Genomic DNA, 24667 nt, shown 5'->3' on the forward strand with positions numbered 1-24667 from the left:
TCCTGCAAGCTTTCTGGAGCGTTGCGGGAAATATTTTTGCAATAGCTCGGGTGATTTGCACACCACCTCACAGGACACACTCATGGTATCAGAATTATGTGATATACCATGGATTCATGTCTCTAGAAAATACCAAGGTTCTAATTGATTAATTACTGTTTGAGTCTAGAAGTGGGCAGCATAGACTTCAATTTTTTGCTTTCAAGTGGTCATGGGGAAAGCACAGTATATTCTTCCAGATCTTTGCACAATATTTGTTAGTTACGTACAATAAAAAAATCTTATTTGCATCATTACTCAACAGCTCAACACAAGGAATCCAAACTACTGGCCTATTCATAAGAATACACAAAAAGAAGGGAAAAAATGTGTTTTGCTTCCCATGTCAGACAAATCTGAGATTTTTGATTTTTCACTGTATTTGAAGAAGTTCCTGTAGTTTTCTCATTATCTCTAGGCTCTGAAGCGGGGTTTGTCATTGTTGTGAAATCAAGATTAATACAGAAATAGATGTTTTAATCTATCCCCACACTTCTGTGGCAGAAGCTGCTTGTCCCTAAGAAGGCTGGCTGGTGATTTCGGTCTGTGTTCAAATATGTAAAGCAACAACATTTAGTCTCACACTTTATATTTCAGATAAACAATTTAATGGCATCTTAACATTGTTTTAATGATCTTATTACATGCATATTTTACTCTTTATGAAGCTGAAATATTTTTAAATACAAGTAATTCTATTGAAACTTCAATTTTAGAAATTTCAAAACCATTTTAACATACTGAAAACAAAACAGTCTAAAAAGACAGGTCTAACAGCCATTAAAATGGAAGAAACAAGAGGACTTCAGGTGAAAGTGCATACATTTAATACCTACACTTCTTTCATTAAATGTTATGTATAACAAAACCAGTAAATTTAAAGAAGTCCTTTAAAACCAGAAATTTCTAATGACAGAAACAGCTTTGAAACAACTTTCTATGTAGTTATATTTTTTTTTTTTTTCAAAATTTAAAATTGGATAACTTATGTCCAAACATTCTGAAGCACAAGGGAGGAAATGTGGAAAATGCTGTGCATGGGGATGTAGTTATAGATCTACAAATTTATATGTGCAAAGGAAATGAAAACAGTATTAAACACACTGAGTAGGACAGAAAAATGCAACGAAGTACTAACTCTGAGAGAGTGACAACCCTGTGGTGGCAGCAGTAAGCAATGCCAGGGCACTGGGTATCTCTGTGTTTTAAGCAAAGAGCTGTACAGCTTCTTTAATTTTTCTTTTCCTGTCCATTTTGGAAACGGCAGCCCACCCCACCTCACGCATTCTCCTCATGGTTTTGAGTTTCAGTGCAGAGCCTGGAGATTTCACACTGGGTGGAGCTGGTGGCTAGGAAGGAAAATAAAGCCACCCATTAGTTTCTCTAAACGATCTGATTAACTGTTTGGTTGAATCTCATGAAAGGCTAACATACCTTTTTTGGTGCTGTGGAATATAATTGTGAAGCCTGTGGATGATCTTTGTACAAGTTTTTAAACATTTCTTCTTCTGAGACTATGCTCTAATAAATTAAAAAGTTATTTAGTCACACTATATTAAAAATGCTTTTTCTTTCCCCCTAAGGATATTAAACTATGAAAAACATTAAGATGTTGTTATGAGGCATAACAGTTCAATAAAAAGAACATGTGTACATATATGTACATATAACCACAATTCGAGAGAGAGTCAATTAAATAAAAATATACACACAAATATTGGCTTGAATGTGGAAGCCCAAACCCTTTATCTTCACTCTTAGGCCCAGCAGTGAGCACAAAGAACTGTTCAGCACATGATTTGCTCTCTGACTCTTACCAGGAGGTCAGTGTGCTCAGAGCTGTCTGACTGACTATCCAGCTGGAGAAGCACTTTTTGCCTTTTCCTTGTGCTCTGCTCTGAAGGTGGGTTTGTGCTTCTTCCACTTGGCAGTCTATCTGTTGGAGGAGTCTTTATAATATATGATGTCTGTGAAATAAAATTTTTATATTTTTAAATTATATTTTTATGGGGTAAGTATAGAATCTAAACCCAAACTCATGTCTGAGTGTCCAAGAAGACACCTGAGAGACATGGTGGAACTATTATCTTTCCATTCACACATGAAGTAAAGACCCAAACAAAGTGGGGTGGGGTGGAAATATCCTTTATTTGGTTGCCAAACTAGGAGAAAGAACAGGAAGCTGTGGAAGAGTTCGAGTTTCATGGCACATTGTTCTTCATGTTTATCTGCAGAAATTTTGGTTATTCTGAACTGCAGCCACTACATGTGGACTCCATCAAATATCTAAGAAAATGGAAACTAGAAAAACTGCAGGAAAAGGCTTTCACAGAAAGATGATAGTGCTATCAAGATTGGTATTACTTAAAATAGTCCTTTCACCAGAAGCTGGAGAAACATTGCAATATTCCAGTGAAGTCCTTTTTTAGAAAGATAACATCAAAACAGTAGTGGATTTTATTGTTCCAATATGAAAACCACAAGCAAACTCATGACAGGGAAGAAGAGCAAGTTCTGCAGTCAGGAATACTTTGATACTTCGACAATTTTTACAGCTATATAAGCTTTTTTTGCCCCCCTTCCATTGAGAAAAAAGTGCTTTTACAAATGGACACTTTTGAAGACTAAGTAAAACAATCCTAGAGACATCAAGCAACAACTAAGCAAGAAAAATGACACGTTGGGAGCCCTTCTATAAACTGCTGTCTAGTATCTCCATAGAATGGTATCACCCTTTAAAATCCCTGCTTATCCCAAGGGAAAAAAAAAATAATTAAGCATCTACAGACAAATAAGAAATATAGGCAGAAAAATACAACAAGAAAAATTCACTGTTAGGAGTTACAAAACTTCAGTGTTGGACTGCCCAAGGGACTTCCTGCAGATAATAAAGGACACTTATTTTTCTTTTCCACCACGCTGACTTCCATAGGAATATAATTTGGAGACTTTCTATTTCTTACATGAAAAGATTCACTGTCTAGATCTAAACAAGATTTAGGAGTCTCAGGAACATAAGTTTGTATTCTCCATAATTTAAAAAGTTCTAAGTGAAAAGCATTCCAGTGTCTTATTGTCTTTTGCTGAATGCAAATAAATTATCACGGCACTTCAATTGATTCTACACATATAAATACTACCAAATTCTATAACCAATTAAAAAGTTGAAGTTACCTTGTGTTTCTTTTCACTTTCAGGAATCAAATTTCGAGAGCGCTGTTTTACAAGATTCTCCTAAAGAAAGAGTTATGTGACAGGAAGTAAATATTTATTTGAATTCAGTTGTTAAAAATCTTCTTGGTGTAATTACAGAATACAGTTTATAATCACAGACTGTTACAAAGATCACACAAATACATGACCAGATTTAGTACAACTGCAGCATTCAAAAGTCACTGTTTTTCTATTGAGTTTCATTCCTTATACAACTTCTACAGCAGAAGCCCAGGCACACCTCTCACCCACACTGCTCAGTTAGTGAAAAACTCCACCTTTTCTTCAATTTCTGCTTTCAGCTGCTCCTTAAGGGATGACAGTTCACTTTTCAAACATGACAGTTCATTCTCCTAAAAATTAAATAAAGGGTAGGGTTAACTATGCCCAACCCAGAAAAAAGAAAACAGTCCAAAGTGAAACAGTAATTAATAGGGATACTCATTAGATACAAAAGATAATTCTGTTTTTCAACCCTATACTTGAAGCTTTGCTTTAGCTTGTTTAGAATTAAAAACTGAAATACTATAAGAAACAGGTAGTTTATCACAGGTGTTCATGGTAAGACCTTAAAACACTTGGGAGAACGGGGTGAGACGGCAGAATCCAACTATTTAAAACAAAAGTTTCCTATTCAAACTGTGAAGTCACAACACGACACATTATCTGGAAGAGTAGACACAAACACACACTGCTACTCCAATTTATTTTTAGAAACATTTGAAATTTTTAGTGCCCAGAATAAGATCTGTAAGAAAATAAAAGCAAACAAGTTAGTAGACTGGTTTTTGCTGTTCAGTCCCACTAAAGCAGATAGTTAACCCCTCCCCAAATATTCAACAGGAAGAAGTAAAATATGGCATTTATAATTATATTATACTTCAAGGTGTGTTGGTTTAACACAGCTTGGCTCTCAGTGGGGTGGAGTGTTAAAAGTACACATTATATAACTGGCTTTTCATAAATATTAAAATGAATGTGTATGTATAATGTTGTAAAACTTTGCTGTATTAATATAATTTTTTCACTCTGTTATTAACAAAACTTAGAAATACTAGTGTGATAAATATATATATTTATATATATATTGTACTAAAACATTGTGATGTAAAAAGCTTTTTTTCATGTAACTAACTCAGAGAATGGTAAAAAAAAAGATACTCATGAAATCCTTCACATTCTTGGATTATCGGACACCAAAACCCCAGGGAAAGAAAAAGAAGTTGATTTACAGGCTGGGGGGGAAATGTTTTTGAATAATGCATGAAGATCTATGAATATGCAACATGTTGAGGCATTTAAAGAAGTGTTTCCTGAGTTAGTGTGTGCTCTTGGCTCAAGGTCAAGCACCTGACCCTTATAAGCTTTTGCTTTATTGTTTGTCTCTTACTGTCTTCTATTAAACGTTCTAAAATTTACCAGGAAAGTGAACCTCGTTTTTCACAGGAGGAAGCCACAGAAGCGGCTTCTGAGAGAGAAAGCTTCTTCTCTGTGTCCAGCAGAGCCAATTTCTGAAGGCATTGACAATGGACACATCCCCGACCCAGTTTAAAAAGTTGATAATGCCTCTGTGATGGCACACCTAAGGAAGAAAAAATACCGCACCCACTTTTTCTTCTTGTCCTGAGGTGTGGAAAGGTGCGGCAGTGACGGGTGTTGCAGTGTGCTCTTATCCCTGAAGGTTTTAGGGAGATGTTGCAGTGTGCTCTTATCCCTGAAGGTTTTAGGGAGATGTTGCAGTGTGCTCTTATCCCTGAAGGTTTTAGGGAGATGTTGCAGTGTGTTCTTATCCCTCATGTTTTAGGGAGATGTTGCAGTGTGCTCTTATCCCTGAAGGTTTTAGGGAGATGTTGCAGTGTGCTCTTATCCCTGAAGGTTTTAGGGAGATGTTGCAGTGTGCTCTTATCCCTGAAGGTTTTAGGGAGATGTTGCAGTGTGCTCTTATCCCTGAAGGTTTTAGGGAGATGTTGCAGTGTGCTCTTATCCCTGAAGGTTTTAGGGAGATGTTGCAGTGTGCTCTTATCCCTGAAGGTTTTAGGGAGATGTTGCAGTGTGTTCTCAAACACTTGTTCCATTCCCACCTGCATTGTTAAGTTGTACCTTCCCAGCTAGTTGTCCATCTTGCCCTAAACCTGCCCCTTGATCCAGAATGTTCCCTGTTTTCCCTCCATTGTCAATCTCACCTTTTACCTACCCTTTAGTCTGGAAACTTCCCTGTCAATTCCCCGTTCTTTGAAGCCCCACTGATCTGTTGAAATTGTTCCCCCCACCGTGTTTCCTCATTGGGTTATGTATTGTAAACCCCACCTTGTGCTCCTCTCCTGTCTTCCCCCTATTGGTTAAGAATTTGTACCCTCCTCTAGAACCTCCCCTGTATAAAAGTCCCTGCACACCCAGTTTCTTGGTCTTTCATCCCTGGAAACCTCAGACCAACCTTTCAGAGCTGTAAAACCCTGTCAGAACTTTTCAACTGATAGAACTCGAGGAAAAAACAAATCTGCAGACAACAATTTTCTCCTGAACCAGAGAAAAGGAAAAAGTGAAGACGCGTGAAAAGAACATGGTGACACTAAAGTTAGTGAGGGGAAGGAAGGAAGGAAAAGAAGTGCTCCAAACATCAGAGCTGATTTCTTCTGCAAGCCAAAGTGAGGACTACAATACAACAAACTGTCTCTCTGGAATTCACATGGGGGAATGCAGAGATCCACTCACAGCCCATGAAACAATGTGCCCATGCTGGAGCAAGTGGATGCTGAAAAGCTGCCATCTAGTGAGAAACTCAAACAAAGAGAGAAGAGGACACCAGAACACCTCATCCTTCCAAGAATACACCCCATGAACTAATGACCCATGCAAAAGAGTTGTGGGAACACTGTTTGCCTGTGGGAGGGACTCATGTTGCAAAACCACACTGGGAAAGTTCACAGAGAACTGTCCCTGTTGGGAAAGACCCCACAGCACGGTAAGAAAAAGAAACTCCCTAAGCAAACTGAGAAACGACTTTTAGAAGTGACAAACTGACTAAAGATCACAGGTTTTGTCTCCCTGCACTGCCGGTGGGCAAGAGGGAGGGACTGGGAAAAAAGGGTGTTCTAAAGATTTATTTTCATTCTCATTACCCACTTTTAATTCTATTAATAATAAATGTTCTTGATACTATTTCAGTTTGAACCTGTTTTAGACTTGAAGTGTTTTCCTCCTAATCCTTAACTCATGAGCCCTTCAATTTTTCTCTCCTCTGCTCAACTATAGCAGAGAAAAACGAGTGAATGTTGTTTTATTTTGTGCGTGCCTGGAGCTTAGCCAGTATCAAACCACTACACAAGGACATTTCAGCCCCTCCACTGAGGTTTTTAACATTGGAAAATACTCCTTACCAGTGTTCTTTCTGATGATAACTGCTTTTGCTGTTTAATTTTATATACTCTTAACTCTGCATCTTTTTCTTCAACCATTTTATCATATTCGTTCTGTGTTAAAAAAAAAAACCAAACCAACAAACTCAAAACGTGACTTGTAACATTTAAATGTTACAATTATACATCTATCCAGTCTTAAAACAACAGTCATTTTTTCAAACCAGGCTCTTCAGAAGATTCAGAAAGCATCGTGAACAAACACTGATGCTTCTGCAGAAACTGAAAATCAGAAAATGCTCAATGCACTGTAACTTTATGGACTGGCAGAGAGTTTTACTTCTATGCAATACGTGTTCAGCACTTAAGAGCCAGCCATGCTGTTTTTATTAATGGGATCTCCTAAAGATATTGCAAAAGGGAGGAATGGAAAAGTAAACTAAAATGTGTTAAGCTGAACTGCTGACAGTCACTAAGTAATCAGAGAAAGAGGCCAAACTAAAACTGAAAATTGCTGCATTCAGATGGTATCAAAGGATGCCTGAATTAAAAAAAAAAAATAAATAAAATCCTAGAAGTTTAGTTAGAGAAATTGGATTTATCTCCCATAGGCATGTTTTCAAAATCATCAAGTGAATTCAATTTTAGGTGATGAAAAGTCAAGCATGTGTTCAGCTTCCTTTTCCCAGATTCAGGCCTCTTTTCTGGTTTTGAAAGGTTATTAACATATTACAAATCCCAGCAATCAGTAAAATCTCTTACCTTGTGCTTTTCCATAAGTGCCACCATTTCAGTTATCTTGTGCTGACATCGAATATCAGTTTCTCTCTGTATCATTGTTGCTTCCTCATAAAGCAACCTCATCTTTTCTACCTGTTAGCAGTAAATTGCATTTCATTCATAAACATAACAATATATTTTTTTTTAAATCTTAGTTTAGTTTCTTCTTCCCCCCTGTGGGTGCAATGTAGTCCCTGGACTTCATTTGCTTTTAAGATCCTTTTCAAATCTGTGGTCTTTTATGCAGATTGTTAAAATGGGTAAGATTAAAGGTGCAGCCATGGCAGGCAAGTTCACTTTTAACCAAAATGCCATTTCAAGCACTCTGCCCTAACATTTCTTAGTATTACCATCAAAAACTATGTGGGCAGAAAAATACTAATATGGGAGAAGTTATACTCTAATTTAGCTATGTCGACTTTATACCAAAGGTTGAATTTCTTTGAACTGTATCTCGAAAGAAAGAATTTTTCACTGGGTTCTTGTTTTTAAAGGCATACTCAAATACTTCACCTTAAGCACCTAATGTACTAAAGTTTTGCTCACAGGCATACACAAGAAATTCCATTTATGTTGATAAGACTGAAATGTAAGAGCAAGGACTGGTCAATAATGCTCCATAAAAACATTTTTAATTTAAAAAAATCTAAACTGCAGTAAAAATTAACACCTCTCACCTCTTCATGAAGTTTGTTTTCATTTACTTTTTTTGCTTCTATGTCTTTTTGATAGATGTCAACTGCTTCCTTATGTTGCTTGATCATATTTTCCATCTCTAACTGCAATTTATTCACCTTTTGAGAATGCAGAATTGCTGCTGTTATTTGTTTAGGAATTAATATGTTAATGATTTTTTTTTTTACCTCTTATTTTTGAGCAGAAACACACTGTTACTTTTCAGGTATATGATTAAAGTGTTTCCTATTTAAAAATTAAGCTTTCTTTTTTTTTTTTTTTTAATGAAGAATTGAACTTTGGCCTGAGGTGAGTTAGAAAATACTCAAAGAAACAATGGCAACAGCAGAATGGGAAAGACTGCCCTAAGAAGTCACCCTAAATGCTGTGAAATCCTTGGAAAAAAAACCAAATACAGATGGAGATTTTATTCTCCCTCTTGTAAATCTATATAAGATTTTCACAGATTTTATGGTACATTTTCCTCCCAGTTGTGCATTTTGATTACAGTTTTTCCTCTAAGTTTCTCATATGAATATTCTCAAAAAAGTCCACTTCTTTCTTTAAGTGCAGTACCCAAAGCTGGACACTATTCCCATCAGAAGGATTACCACTGCAGAACACATTCCAAGAGCAGCCTGAAGTGAGTGATACAAGTATGTTTTAAATGGTTTTCTGTCACAATGGGGTTACTGTTCAGTCCACTATCAACAAAAGGAAAAGAAAGAAAGGAACTGATTAGACACATAATTAATTTCGATGTGAAGTCCATCTCTTTTAAATGCCCAATAGTCAGTGCCCAAGGATTAAAAATGGAAGCATCTTCTAAAAACTGTGATCTCATTCCTGCAAAAGCTGTATCCCAGATCTACAAACCAGCTGAGAATGTGTTTAACAAGTATTATCATTAGTTACACTGGGACTTAAAAACACTCACCTCATCTTCTACGAGGTGTTATTTATACCTACCTTCCCTTCATAAATACTGATTTTCTTGCTGTCTGCAGTAATTTTCTTTTTCAGCACCTTATTCTGTTGAAATAAAACAAAACAAGCACTGTACCTTAATAAGTTAACAGAATTATGTAATGGTTTAACTGTGTCAAGAATGTCAGAAAATTCCAGCTTTCATTGAATGGAGTTCATTCTGTAACTCTCTGTTGTGCAGTTCAGGTTCCAGAACAATTCTCCAAACAAAAGAATGCTCAAATAATTACTGTGATAATACTACTTCATCATGAGTTTAAAAAAGGCTCCTCCTGAGCAACCACAGGGAATAACAAATAAGGGGCAGAATGGGAATTAAAACTAAGATGCTTCTGAGAGAGGGTGTGAAGATATCATGACAAAAAAATAAAAGTTATATATAGTTTTACAGTGAAGTTACTACAATTTGTGTTAGTGCAGAATTCTTTTCTACTAGTGATATGTCCCTATTACAAGTACATAAATAATACTATGTAGTAAATAAAAAAAAGAAAAAAAATATTTATTGAAGATATTATTTTTGTAACTTCTTTTTTTCAAAATAAGACTAATTTAACAGATCAAGTGATTCCAAAGATGACTCCTTAATTTGCTCAGTTAGGATAAGAAAGGAAAATTTTTAAATTACATAGGTGTATCTAAAGAATCACAGCAGACAAAAAATGCTGAAACATCACCCCAAAATAACATGTGTTTATGTATTTGTGACTTTCAAAACCTCTACACACCTCCTGCTGCAACTCTTCAAAGCATTTGGTTTTATTTTCCACCTGTTTCTTTAAGTTATTCACCTGAAAGAGATATTCCAAACATTAATTAGTTAAGTCCTACAAATTACTCCCTGTGTTAGCAATTCCTGTCAACATTCTCAAACGTGCACTTGCACCAGTCTGGTTTATTCTGATGGGACTGGAACACAAGCTGAGGGGTTAGAATGATTGGAGTTTTAGCCATAAAGTACTACAAGATGTTAATTAATAGCAGTGAATCAGTTCCTTAGTGGTTATAGAATTAAGAAAAAAAAAAAAAAAAACAACAACAGTATCTTCACAATTTCAAAAATACACTTGAAGTTCCTACAATCCATGAAAAAAATAATTTTCCCAATTATTTTCTAGAATCTTCAACTGCTTTTCCTTTCTTGAAATTTCACTTTCAATACTCTTAACCTGAAATTACAATCGTAAATCTTTGACTTTGACAATAAAATTATGAAACCCATTTTAATGCTAAAAACCCCAGGTTGCTTTGAAACAAATGAAGTAAAAATATTTGAATCTATTTAAGCTAAAACTCACATTATATATAAGAAGTTAATGCAGAGCTTATCCATCACCCAGTGGGTATATGAAGAAACAAAAAAAAAAAGAAAAGCAGGTTCTCTGTTTGCCTGAAATCAATCAAATCTTTAATATTCAACTTCCAAGCAAAGAGTAAACATCCCAGTGATTGTGCTTGTCTTTGAAAATAATAGGGTCCAGCCTGTGGATATAAAATGTCACAACTGGCAGCAGCTATGAAAGAAAAAAATCCTCTGGCAGAGACCACGTTCCCCAGGCAGAGCTTTCCAGAAAAAGTCCCAACAAACATTTTACATTTAAATTCTGTCCTACATGTTCTGTAACATATTCTCATGATGTGACATACGTTTTCTTCTCTTTCATCCAGTTTACTTTTAATCTCTTCATCTGTCTTTGCCATTTTCTCCTTCAAAGACTCCAATTCATTTCTAAGGGCCATATTAACAAGCATTAGTAAATATTAGTATTAGTAAATATTACTTATTACCTTTAACTTATTTTCAGTACTAATGAACTCGTATTTTATTTTCTAAAAACAGCTGCTAATGTTGATGGGAACTTCAAAAGCTGTTGAGTGAAAATATTCTTAAAGTGAAGCAACATGCCTAGTAAGTCAATATGTGAACTGTCTATACTTCTTTTTCAGTAGGAGATGTTCCACCTAACCTAAGGAAAATGCATCCTAACCTGGAATATTGTAATGCAGCTATGAAACATGGGAGGCTGCCTGTCTATTGAACTGATGGTACAAAAACTTCTGCAGAGAGTAACACTTGTCCAGTTTTGCCTTGTCACATTTAATCCATAACCCTGAACTTCCCGTTTTCATTTCTTTCACACCTAAGATGTCTAATGCAAAACAGGACAGCTCTTTATATGTAAAACAAAATGATGGCAAACATTGTTCCTGTAGCAATAGGTACTTCTAATCTGAGAAAACCACTTGGCCAACAGCAATAATGAATAGTTTCTGTTTAGCTACATAATCTAGAAAACCATTAATGAAAAAAAAATTCCAGAAAGCATCGTATGAACACAACTATCAGAATCTATTTCCCTTAACAAGATCAGATATTAATATTTGTTTTTACTTGCCTTAGCTGGCCATTTGCCTCTTCTAGGTTTACAACTAACTGCTTTGTATTTTCTTCTTTTTTCTCACTGTCCTAAATAAAGACCCATGTCAGCAAAGAAATAAAATTCAAAGCGACTTCTTAAAAAAATCAGACATCCAAAGCACACTGACCTGCCCTACTCACAAGTGTAAATACACTTCCTTTCCAATTCAAACATAAAAAATAGTTTAGGTACTCTACAGAACCATGTCATGTTGCAGTTTATCATCTGATTTCTAAAATTGAGCACTGTCCTTTAAAAAAAGCTGGAAGTTTACAACTTGCCTCTTGTTTTTCTTGCAGTTTCTGGAGTTCTGCAGCCACATCATTTTTCTCTCGTGCTATTTGTTCTTTCTCGAGTGAAATCTTATTGAGATACACTGTTAGTTGTTCATTCTTTAACCTGATTTAAAACAAATGGAGGAATAAGAGGAATAAGAACATACATTTTGAAATCTCCTTTTAAGTTAAATATACCCATTATCAAGTTTAACTCCATGCTGAAAAAAAGTCCAGGCCTTTATCTACAAATACAAGCTTTGCAGCAAAGTCACAGTGATATAAAAAGCTGACAGAAGAAGTAGAGAAAACCAGAGTCAACTTTTATATAAATATAATGGTTAGGGAAGATGATGTAGTTCAAAGCAGGATTAACAATTAATTCAGAAACTTTCTCTTCTTGTTAAAAAAGTCAAAGAGATATGGAACAACTACATATTCCAGAGAATAATACAAATAGAGAAAGTGTCATTTACAAAGGTAAGTATATAATTAATGTCATACTGTGTGGTTCAAAACTTCCATTAGAAAACAATTACAGCTCATTTCACTGTGTATTAAAGTAACTTCTATATAACACCAAAAAAAAAATTAAATACTGTATTTTCAAAATGGTCATACGCCTCTTGTTCAAGATCTGCTTTCAGAGTCAAAAGCTGGTTTAAATAATCTTGCTCCTTTTCAGCTGTAGTAGTCAGCTGTACTTTCAAATCATGCATTTCCTTCTGCAAAAAGAAAAAGAAGAGTTTTGAGCATAGATGTGTAAATTACAACTCATGGTCGTTATCAGACATCAACTAACAGCACAAGGTTTTCAGAAGAACCAAACAAAATCCATGCCATGGATTATCCAGACTGTATCTTTGCAAATCTCTGGTGGGATATGAAGTGGTTTGAGATAGTGAACACTGACACCGGTGCTGTAAATGTCCTCTGCTGCGAGTTTAATTACCTAGTCTGCAAAACTACTAAATTAGATTCCTTGGACATAATATTAAATAAAGATACTTGCTTCAGACTTCAAGCTTTTGCATTCATCTAAATAAAAAAGGCTATATAAATAGTCTAAATAAAATAATAAAAAAAGATTCAATAAACATCGGAGAATTCCAGTTCTATAGGATAGAAAAGGAAGGCAATCAGCAGGGCTGTGTCTTCATCCTTAGTACAGCCACTGTACGAGTGCAAGGGGCAACAGCCAGGCTCCTCTACAAAGGAGGACAGAGGATCTCCTGCTGTCACTGATGTCAGCAGAGCAGTTCAGGGTGGGACACTGCTCTGTGGGCTAGTTCAAGTTATGATGTGTAACCTGACTATTTATAAAAACATGTTTCTATTGCCCTATTTCAGGCCTCTCTGATTTGGAGAGCATTACAAGCAGACATGGTAAAATGCACACCTGATTTCACGCTACCTTAACTTTAGTTGATATGGGTTCTTGTTAGACTTGAAAATAAAAAATCAAAATCAAAATAAACCTCTATTAAGAGTGTATTTCATACAGCTTAGACTCCTGTGACAGAAAATAGGCCTTTGTCACAGTACAGTAGGGTTCACAGGGGCCAGAGCTAATTACCTTCCTGTAAGTAAGAAAAAAATGAGAAAACTTTCTATCCAGAGGGAGTGGCATTTGAATGGGCATTAATGAAGAAGGAAATAACCAAAAACCTTGACAAGGAAAGCCAAAACACAGGAGACAAGAAAAGCTAAAACACAGATGCCAGAAGAACAGTGGCTAGAAACAAGTTCTTCAAAGAAAACACTGAAACTGTGTGTGAGAAAGTTTCACAGAAATGTTAAGGTAGACTGGACTGTGCTTATTTATGGCATATAAGATACTTACAGTGCAAGAGGAATTTCATATGAAGACCAAATGCCATGAGATTAATAAAATGAATATTTACCAGAGTTTCTGACAGCTCTTCAAGTTGCAGTTCTTTGTCACATTTTACTTTAGTCATCTCTTCTACAGCACATGTAATGTAAAATTAATGGAAGAGAAATAATTTTTCATATTTAGCAGGCAAAATAAAACATTTACTCTTCTGCAATACACAGTTCTCAAGAACTTACTGGATTAAGTTCAGATACTGTAAAGGTGATTTATGACTTAATCTAAATGTAAACTTGAAAAAAATCATTAAGAAAGACATTAGTAAATCCATATCTGAAGAAAAACTGATTATTTATCTTAAATAAAATTCAGAGCCTATTATGTTTTCCACAATTATGGCTTCAAATAAACCATGGACAGTAAAACCAGAGTATTCTCCAAGTATTGATGGCTCTGCATTGTTCCAGGAAAAAAACATCTGAACTGCTGAGAGTATCACATGGATATGCTGAAAAAGGAAACCAGTTATTACTAACTTCCAAACGTTTTCTACATGCACATTCACAGTACTGGTATATTCTGCAAATACTCAACACCAAGGTCATGTTTGGCAAGTAATTCTCAAAGGTCTCACCCTGCCTCATTCCAGACAAGCACTAGCAGTGCACTTTTGAACACTTCTCTTTGGATGCCCTCAATGCAGACAGAAACATCTGTTGGGGGTTGGTTCTCTCCCTTTTCCCTCTGTGGAATTTTCCCCATTGTCATGCTAAGATACCTGTTGAATGGGCCCTAATGACAGGGGGAAGGTGGGAGGGAAACCCCTGGAGATTCCAACAGCCAGAAGAGGAGAAGGAAGGCTCTGGCTCGGCCCATTTCCCTGCGGAGTTCAGAGAAGAAGGACGATCACCGCCTCAGCCCCATCCCTGCCATCCCAGTGCCGGGAGCCATCCTCATTGCTGGTTTTTTTCTCGCTTTATCCTGCCACCATCCAGCACTCTGCTGAGCACCGGGATGACACCGTGAGCGGAGAGCTCTCTCTCCATCTCCCTCTCTCCCCCTGGGACAGCTCTGCCATCACCCCCAGCCCTCCTGCGGCTCTGCGGGACCCGCCCGCCCCCAGCACCGGGAACTGCAGCTCAGGGAAAAGGTGCCTGCAGCCAAAAAACACTGGGACCGAGTTACTGTTCTGTTTGTGGCTAATTTCATAGCTGTTGTTGTTCTTGTTTGTCTTGTTAAATATACTAGTAAAGAACTGTTATTCCTACCCCCATATCTTTGCCTGAGAGCTCCCTTAATTCCAAAATTATAATAATTTGTAGAGAGGAGGGATCACACTTTTCATTTCAAAGGGAGGCTTCTGCCTTTCTTAGCAAACACCTGGCTTTCAAACCAGGACAACATCCAATTCTATTTCTCATCTGTCAGGCGAGATCTAGTACCATGTGCTGCACAGCAGGAAAGCAGTCCTGCAGGCAGAGCTCTTACTCTGGGGGCTAAGGACCACATCCCTAGAAACCACATGATATCAAAGCAGTATTTAAAGATAACCCCTGCCACATCCAGCATGGGGAACGTCTACAGAAACCTTAATGGGAGGGTTTTATCTCTGCTACAAGCTACAGAAGTCCTGTCTGCTACTCCTGGCACCTGCAGTGCTACACTGGTCTTAGCTGGAAACCAAAATTACCTCCATGAGAATTCATGCATGGATGGTCTTACTATTGGAGCTCTGCACAGCATTGCCCTTTGGCTGTTGCAAGTACCAATGACCACCAAAGAAAAGGGAGTCAGATGAGTAAAAAATAAATTTAGGCATTCCTGACAGGTATAGGTACTGCAAAATAATTTCTCCAAGTACTAGAGACAATCCATTTCCAGAGGACATTAGAAAACATTTTTATTACTGCCTAGCTCATTTTCTGCCTTTCTACAAGCCTTACCCAGTTCAGCAGACTTATTTTGGAGCTCCAAGGCAAGCAGCTCTGACTCATCTTCATGTTTCTTTGATCTAAGAAAATGATAAATTAAAAACCCCAAATGTATAGTACAAAGCACTGCATTTGAAACTTAAAGGGCAACAGGACAAAGTCCTGCCACAAGCACTTTAACAACGTTTACCTTTCAACAGTCAGATAACACATCAGCCTGCAGCACATATCAAATTTCACTTTTACAACTTCAGAACAGTAGACATAAAACTAAACAAATATATACTTACAGAAATTTGTATATCTTAAAAGACGGAATTATGGAAGTTGGAAGGAGCAAAAATTTACTTTTTATAGACCAGTATCAACCAGCACAAATAAAAAAATTACATTAAATTCTCTGCATTTAGACCACTGTATCCAAAACTCTCCAAATTTCAGCCTCATTTCATTTGATTTTGTCATAGACTGCAACCTGTAAGATGACTCTTTCAATTGAAACTCTTCAATTTACCTGTTTTGCTCCTCTTGCAGCAAGCTTTTCAAACTGGCAGTAGAAATCTCAAACTCCTCTGTCACAGCTGCAAGCAAAGCCTTAATTTTTTTACATTCTTCCTCCTGTGCTTCCTTTTCTCTGGTGACCTCAATTAATGTTTTCACTGTAGTCTGGAATTCAGTGTCTAAGTTCTTCTGAGTAACCTTCAAAACATGATATAATTTCTAACCACGTTTTGCAACAAACAGCTACACCTGTTTCCCATCTAAAGTATCCATAATTATTTATGCAAATACTCATCTAGTCTATTTATATTGTAAAGCCACAAGCAAGGTGTACCTCTGCCTTTTGCAATGAAACTTTAGCCTCCTCCAGCTCTGCCCTCAAATGTTCTTGACTGACCTGGGATTCCTTTAACATTTCTTCTTTATGTACTAAGCAAAGAAGATGTATGTTTATATTTTTAAAAACAGGATATTTACTAAAAAATGCGGCTAAAAATGGAAAATTTCATACATTCATAGAATTTAACAAAGACCAATGGTACTGACATCATATACTATAAATACTTTGAGTATAGATGGCTTTAAACATTGAAAATCAAGGTCTGAAAAGTAAGTGTCCTCAGTGGCACCTGCCTGACTGTAAATTTGCAAAACCAAAGCAATATATTTTCCCCTTGAATTTTCAAAAGTTCTCACTGCTTGACTTGCCCTAAAAACCACCCTGCCAGTCATAAGCAGCTTCTGTTTCAAACAAAGATAAGGCCTTCAAGGCCCCAAAATTCTGCTGCCAACCAGTAACAGAACAAAACTATCATGACCTTGGTCTCCCATGCTTCTGTAAACAATTACATTTAAACACAGCAGACAGAACTCGTACATTTTGCTTCTATTAAGTCAGCAATCTTATTCTGTGATGCCTGCAGCTGAGCCTGGATGCCTTTTATTACTCCATCTTTTTCATCTCTCTGTGTGGTAAGATCCGAAATCTAGAAAAATTAAAGAACTATCATAATGAGGTCTGGAAAAGGGACAAATATTCATCTTCATTTGTACCCCCAGGTATGACAAGCAGACATACTGATATCATTCAAGTTAGACAAGGTTGTTGATCTTAGCTAAATATTGATCAAGTTTACATTACTCTAAATGAAGAAGTTCTCCAGTTCAAAATCAAATTCTGAATTCCAGCAGACTAAAGATCTGAAACATCACTAAACTTAGCAGAATGTGACTTTAAATGCAGCTTCAACTCTTATTTTGTCTTTTCTACTAATACCCAGAAACACTTCTTGGCTCTTGCATTGCCCCTTTAGTCAGAAATAAAGCTGTATTACATATTAGATGGTAAAACTGAGCAAACCTGCTTTTCCTTCTGACTGACTTCCAGTTTGCATTCTTTTTCAAACTTGTCCACTTTTTCTGCTTCTTCTTTTACTTTCAAGATACAGTAATATCCACAGTTAGCATTCTAGCTGAAATATACTCCAAGTTCAATACAACTTCCACTTTAAGATTGCTTGCAATTGTACAGCTGTACATTTTGTTTCCCAAAAGTAACTGCCGAGGCAATGTTTGATTTTATAATCAAAATATCTTTTTTTGCCAGCTTTACACAGAATTAGTCCATTTGTTGTAAGAAACTAACAGAAAGAGCATGTGAAAATGAAACAGGAACACAGCAGCCTGCACATACAGACAGAGAGCATTTAGCTGAAGTTTATGTAGCTATGCAATAGTGCATTATCATTTAAGGAAACTAACTACAGGAAATTAATATTGATCTCTAGACTTCACAGACAAAACTTGGACTCTGAGTGACTATTTAAAAAATAAACTTCCAAATTCGGCCCAAGGAACAACAACAGAAGGGGCCAGGCAGTGAATACAGGAAGCATGAATAAAAGGGGGTCCCAGTGTCTCAGTGTGACCTGCTCACCATTCCAGCACTTCACAGCTGTCTGCCCTGACACTGCATGTGCAGTGAATGAAGTACAAAATTTTTGAGCCAGCAGCATAAACACAATAAACAGAATTCTCACGTTTGAAACACATTTCCAATCTGTCTTTCTCTGCTTTCACACGAAGCTCTTCAAATGCCACCGTCATTCTCTAAAAACAAAATTTAATATTTGAAGTTCAATACTGGAAACCCTGGAAGTTCCCCAGGGACTGCTGCCAATGCCAGCTATTCTGAGAAATCACCAGGTGAGTGAAACAGAGCCCAAAAAGAAGACAGAGGTCCTGGCAGTCACCCAGCACTAAGCACATATCACACAGATCACATGGATCTACATCCCACACACTGCTGCACTTTCTCCCACTGAATGTGCTTTATTTGAAAAGGGACTGAAAACCTGGCATCCTGCATGACACATGACACAATATGGACACAAACAGTATCCCAACAAACATGTAACTCAGCTCAGCACCTCCACAGAACTCACATTCCTTTCAGCAAGCTTATGTCACTTACTTCTACGTTGCCATGAAGTTCCTCATACAGTTGTCTTGTTTCTTCTGTTTCCTGTTCATCTATCAAAGCAAGAATTTTTAAAATTTTTTTCTTCTGAAATTTTTTTTCTTTTAAAAAAGAATGCCAGCTGTCCAAGTCATTATGCTTAATCTGCATAGCGAATTTAAAAAGGAATTGTCAGCTCATTTCTTATTAAATGAGCCATTATGAAATATGGTGCCAAAAGTTAGAGAATCTAGGGAAAATGCTTATTTCACTGAAATATTATGCAAACTCAGCTTTTAAATTTTCTTCCCAGTATAATTTTTTCTGTGAAAAGTGTAATTCTGGATCAATTTACGTAACCATATTAATTCTTATAGTATTAATGCTGTTGAATCTGTCAAAACTGTTAGTATCTGATAAACTGTAATGTAGGGCTTAGCACTGAATTTCTTCTATCAGCAGATATCTATGACCACAGAACTGCCACTATAAAATTGCAACAACACTCCATGCCCTTATTTTCCTTCTTTCCTTTCACTTTTGTAATTGATACTATTTTTCCCTAAGAAAACAATTATAGAAGAGAACAGTAAGAAACACAGCTATTAAAAAAGAACAGTACACCTATACACAAGTGCTTCTAGAATTAAGGCTAAAAAGAAATAGACACTACTTAAGTATCCAGGATCAAGTTAGTAAAATTTTAATTATTATAATAACAATTCTACATTGCATATAAAGTAAAATACCCAATCGAGAACATGTTTTAAAAGCCTCAAGGATTTAAACTTTTAAATTTTATTAAGTTATCCAACTGTCTTGACTTGTTCAGTTATGCAAGAAGAATTCTAGTTACTCATTATACCTTTGGGTTAAAAGATCTTTTTTCCACACAAATGTGTAACTGCTGCAAACAGGAAATGCCAGCCCTGGAAATTTGTTAAAAGTGTGCTGAGAATTTAGAGTAGATTCTACTGCCTAAAAACAGGCATGAAGTGCCACTTCATCTCTCTTAATATATTCACAGTATCTGGATGGGACTGAAATCCTTCAATGGGCTGAGCAGGCTTGAGGAGACCTGCACTGCCCTAGAGTGACTATCACTGCTAACCAGGGGTGTTGACACTGCCTCAAACCTGGAGCAGTGTTTAGCCACCCAAACAGCTCCCAGGCTTGCAACCTTTCAGCAAACAATTTTACTGGCTTGCAAGAGTCCTCTGGATTTAGCATTATGAACCTTACGTGTGTTAGACCTGTGGCTTCACGTCTAATTTTGTGAGCCACTTTAAAATTCATTTCTCAGTTTAAGAGCCACATCCAGCCAATCTCAGTTGGAGAACATATCTGGAACAGCATGAGAATTTCTTTCCATTCGTGAATTTAGAGCAAGTTAGAAGTACCTTTACTGTCATAAATCAAAAATAAAAAAGCATTTACATTTACTGGTCTTCTCTGTGAAGTGAGTGCAGGTTTCCTTGAGCAGATTACACAGATCCCTTGAAGCAGTGGCTCTAAAGGAAGGAAAAATACCATGTTTTCTCAGGAGTGCACAGTATTTTATACTAACTATAAATACATACTGAAATATATATATTTAATACAGAAATATTTTATACTAAGTTCCTAAGAAGTAATAATGTAAACGACCTTCACATTTTAACTGCTATATGAAACTACCCACATGAAAACTGCACAAAAATAATCTATTTGGTTGCATTACTTACTCTTTCAAGAGATCTTCATTTTCACGGATCACATCTTCCAGTTTCAAATGGAGTTTATCATTTTTAAACTGATTTCATAGGGAACAAATGCAAAAAGACACTGTTATTGAAAAATATATTATAAATACACTTTTGACTTCTCAAATGCCACATGAAAAAGTAATTTTGGGTATCAGTAGACAGAAGTCTATTTAAGTGGTATTACATGCTGAGTCATCTTTTGCATGAAAGACAGAATAATTAATGAACAATAATTTACCAGCAACTGAGACAGGGCTAAATTCTTCATACACACACTCCTACAGGACAGGTGCACATACCTTCTCAAAATAACCATTTTCTCAAGGCACAAACCAAACTGCAACATTCTTTAACACTTAATTGTTTTAATATTATTGTCATACTAAATCAAGAAGCACTTAACTTCATCTATTCAATGTATACTCTAAAACACTGGCCTGCAGTTCTTGAATGGCTTTATTCTGTGCTTCCATAATCTTTATATTTTCTTGGAGTTTTTTTTCTTTCTGGCTTAGTTCTGATTCCATAGTCACTTTCCACTGCTTGATCTTCTCAGCCTCTTTGTAGAGTTTTGAGAACAAGCCATTCCTTGTTTCTGTATTCTATTAAAATGGGTTCCACAATTTAATCTCAAATACTATCTAAGCAATACCATTGTAGATAACATATTTATCCCTTAGAAACACCACAAGAGTAATATTTTTCCACAGATGGTGATGTAAGTTTATATATGATCAGGAGCCAAAGTTTAAATCTTTGTGCATCCACTATGTGTGTATGCAAAGGCATTACAGACCACACAGGAGACTCACAAATACAATGAAATGTCCCAAACTGCCTTCAGACATCCCCAGACAGATGGTCTTAAAGACATGGACAAGTGCAGTCCACCACATTGTTACAGTCCTGATGGTACTCTAATAGCTGCTGGGATTAAAAGGAGTCTACTGATGGGGGATATGAAAATCAGCAGGGGCAACACAGGAAATATGGTTTATTTCGTGATAGCAAACAGTGTTTTGTAGCTGCAGAGTACAGAAGCTACTGCAAAAAAAAATAAAAAAAAAATGAGTTGTGCGAAAGCAGAAACAAGCTGTGAAAAGAATCCAGTGTTTGAGGAAACCACTAAACTCACTGTTTTACAGATAAAATAAAGCCAGACAAGATAAATGGGATAATCTACTTCAGTTTTCCAAAGAATATTCTGACCTCAGCACTTCTGCCCCTCAATAGAACATTCAGAACCAGTTTCACAAGGACACTTAAGTGTTTAAATCTTACTCTAATTCAAACTTGCAGACTTCACAGGGACTTAAAAAAAAAAGAAAAAAAGAAAGAAAAAAACAGCAACAAAACAAACAGCACTGTGATCACCTTAATTTTTAAAGATTTGTCTCCAGGCATGTTCACTAATTCAAAAATATCTCCTCCAACTGATTCAGCTTTAAGCAGGAGACATAAAACATTATTCCCTTTTGACTACTTCCTTTAGCCCTGAAATATCTACTGAATAATGCTTTAGGTACTATTTGGGAACAAATTTCAAAGATCCCAAGAAATTAGATATGCAGAGTTGATACTTAGCTGACCTCTTCATCTACTTCAGAGCAAAGCTTTACTTGCTGTGAAATTATATCTGAAACATGAAGAGATTTTGATCAATGTATTTCCAAAAAAAAAAAAAAGTAAAAGTGAAACTGTATTTAACATTGTTACAGACATGAAACTTCAAGACTACTCATAAAAATTAAAACTCGACAATACAAAAAACTTAAAGAATGTGCATGGCTAATATTTTAGTCTTACCTAAATCAGTGCTTTCGCCACGGTTGGACGCATCAAATGGCAATTTAAAATCATCATCTGAGCATTTTTTAAAACCCTGCACAAATTTAAAAATTAGTTTTTTATGTGTAGATTTGTAAAGAAAGATTATAACATCCAGAAAAGAAAAAGAAACAACAAAACCCATAGATGATGTGAAAATAGATTTTTTTCATTAATAAATCAGCTGCCTACAATTTCAAAGCCCGAGGTTTTGGTGATGGCTTTGGAACTTGCTTGCTTACTTCACAGTGGTTTATCTAACTGTTGGTCTTCTGCAGTTTGCTTTATTATTATTATTATTATTATTTTTGACTGTGGCCAAAGAGGAAGCTTTCAGTGCAGGGAACTCAGCAGCTCCTGCCTGTCTGTGCACTGGTGCATGGTAGAAGACTCAAGGAATCACATTACTCTTTTGAAGACCATTAGTTGACATTTCTTTTTTACTTTACTACTTCCAAGGGCAGTTCTAAACCGTATGTGATTATGTTTCGGCATGAAAATACCCTTTTACAAGGTTTTTAAGTTACAGAAGTTTGTCCTGTAAAACAGCGTACCTCATCAGCTGTCAGAGTATCCCGTTTGAACTTCAACATATTTCATAAAGAGCTTCGACATGAAAAACCTAACTTGTTGAATTGCCATAACTCAGTGTGGGGACAGAACATTTCACTGGCACACTTTGATGTGGTGAGAGCAAGACATCAGCGTTAGTGGGAGCATCCGAGGGGGTCACTGCTCGCTCTCTGTGTTTTAATTGCCCGCATCAAACGCGGGCTTATCGTCGCTGAGGTACAGTTACAACCCACAGCAGATGCTCGGTATTATCCCCTTCAGTTCTGACAGAAAATAACATCAAAAGTCTTCGAAATTCAAACCGAAGGCTTCCCCCCCCCCCCTCCCCACACCAGTCTAAGGCATGGGGACAGCAATGAGTCCAGCAATGAGTCCAGCAATGTGTTCCCCTCGTGTGCTCGAGGCTCTGTCGGGGCACTGCCCGGCCACGGCTCTGTCCCCCCCGCGTCCCTGGGAAAGGGTCCCTGCGGATTCCCCTCGCCCCCTCCTCAGCCTCCAGAGCAGCACAGCCCGAGGAGGCTGACGGGGGGGGAGTGGGGTGGTGTATGTGCGCCCTCAACGGCCCCACGACAGACCGCTCACCTGGGATCTGCCCACAGACACCTGCCCAGCGCTCAGGCGCGGCGGAACGAACAATTTAAACCTGCTCTCCTTCGCCATGGCCCCGATAAAAGGGCGGCAGAGGCCGCAGGGCCGGCAGCTCTCGGCGGCCGCTGAGGGCGGGCGGGGTCCCTCAGGGGCGGTGGGGGGGGGACGGCGCCGCCTAGCGGAGCTGCTGTGGGGCAGGGCGCTGCCCGCCTCGGGATCGGCCCGCGCGAACCGTGCCGGGTCCGTGCCGGGTCCGTGCTGCGGCCAGCGTGGCCCTGGCTGACCCCTGGGGCACTGACCCATTCCCTATACATCCCCCCCTCCCCGCCGCCTCTCCCAGTAACCCCCCCCCTCCCTCCGCCGTGACCCCGGGCTGCCGGCAGGGCCTGGTGGTAGACCTGGTGTCCCACTGCTCCAGCGGCACGAGCCCCCTTCGAGGCTGGGGCCGTCTGAGACTTCGTGGTGGACACGAGGGAGAAGCTGGAGGATACCTCGGTGCACGTGTGCCTGGGAGGGCTGCGGGGAGCGCAGGGGATGGGGGTTCTAGGAAGTGTTACGGAGAGGGAGACGAGGGAAGTGCAGGGACTATAGCAGCACTGTGGGCGGATGGGGGCTATAGAGAACACTGTGGGCAGTGGGGACCATGGTGGCACTGTGGGGGTCTGGGAGCTATAGGGAACACCATGGGAAGGATGGGGGCTATGGGGACAGTCTAGGGGGTCAGGGCTGACAGGAGGTTAGAGGGAGCTCTGGGCCCATAGCCCTGGTGGGGTGGGTGCTGACAGAGCATCAGCCTACTGCATTTTCATAAATAATTATGCATATTTAAACTTCTACCAAACTAGTTTACATGTTCTAAGAACAAACTTTTACCAAACTAGTTTACGTGTTCTAAGAACTGTTTAGCATGGCTCCTCCTCAGGTTTGCCTTTTTAGAGCATGCACATTTCTTGGCTGTGGATTTAGTCCGTTCTTATTATCACCTCCATCCTGGGCTTTGGTCCATACTTGGTGCTGATAGTGGCAGGGGTTTTCGTCGTCCATTCGTTGGATGTTATCCCAACCAAGCAGGCAGTTCAATCACCACAAGCATGACTACACCAGCTATTTCACTCCTATGTCTAAGTTTAGCTAATAGCAGAAATAAAAAAAAAATATATCTTTATAGCAAATTTACTTTTAACATTATATATAGAGCATCCATTTTAATATTTGTGGAAAGCCAATATTATAATATGTATTTATAACATGCTGGAGGGAAAGGAATTCGCTGCCACCTGCATAACCCAGCCAGGAGCTTGCTTTCTTCTGTTGCTGGGCTCTGCACCCCCTGTCCTGCCAGGACATCCTGCAGTTCCAGCTACTGCTTTGGAGCTTCTGACACATCTTGTCCACCACCCGGGGATTTCTGCTCATTCCTTCCATTGCTGGTGCTCCTCAGAGTCCTGCAGGATGAGAGCAATGG

At 38.0% G+C, this 24667-nt stretch overlaps 1 protein-coding gene across 1 annotated transcript; it reads right to left on the minus strand.

Annotated features, from left to right (window-relative positions):
* Window positions 1-1244: 1244 nt before the first annotated feature.
* SYCP1 (synaptonemal complex protein 1) lies at window positions 1245-23274 on the minus strand. Its single transcript, XM_062512173.1, is given in 31 exon segments — window positions 1245-1388; window positions 1474-1560; window positions 1857-2004; window positions 2890-3069; window positions 3215-3273; window positions 3531-3605; window positions 6630-6722; window positions 7371-7481; window positions 8066-8182; window positions 9033-9095; window positions 9779-9843; window positions 10159-10219; window positions 10698-10779; window positions 11447-11517; window positions 11752-11869; window positions 12367-12470; window positions 13650-13711; window positions 15523-15590; window positions 16025-16209; window positions 16346-16440; window positions 16889-16997; window positions 17372-17445; window positions 18051-18120; window positions 18485-18543; window positions 19907-19980; window positions 20194-20261; window positions 20652-20816; window positions 21804-21850; window positions 22021-22096; window positions 22705-22718; window positions 23175-23274. Coding segments are annotated over 31 exon segments (2844 nt in total).
* Window positions 23275-24667: the final 1393 nt, after the last annotated feature.

This window comes from Cinclus cinclus, chromosome 34 (genome assembly GCF_963662255.1).
Source record: "Cinclus cinclus chromosome 34, bCinCin1.1, whole genome shotgun sequence".
In the NCBI taxonomy this organism is placed as follows: domain Eukaryota; kingdom Metazoa; phylum Chordata; class Aves; order Passeriformes; family Cinclidae; genus Cinclus; species Cinclus cinclus.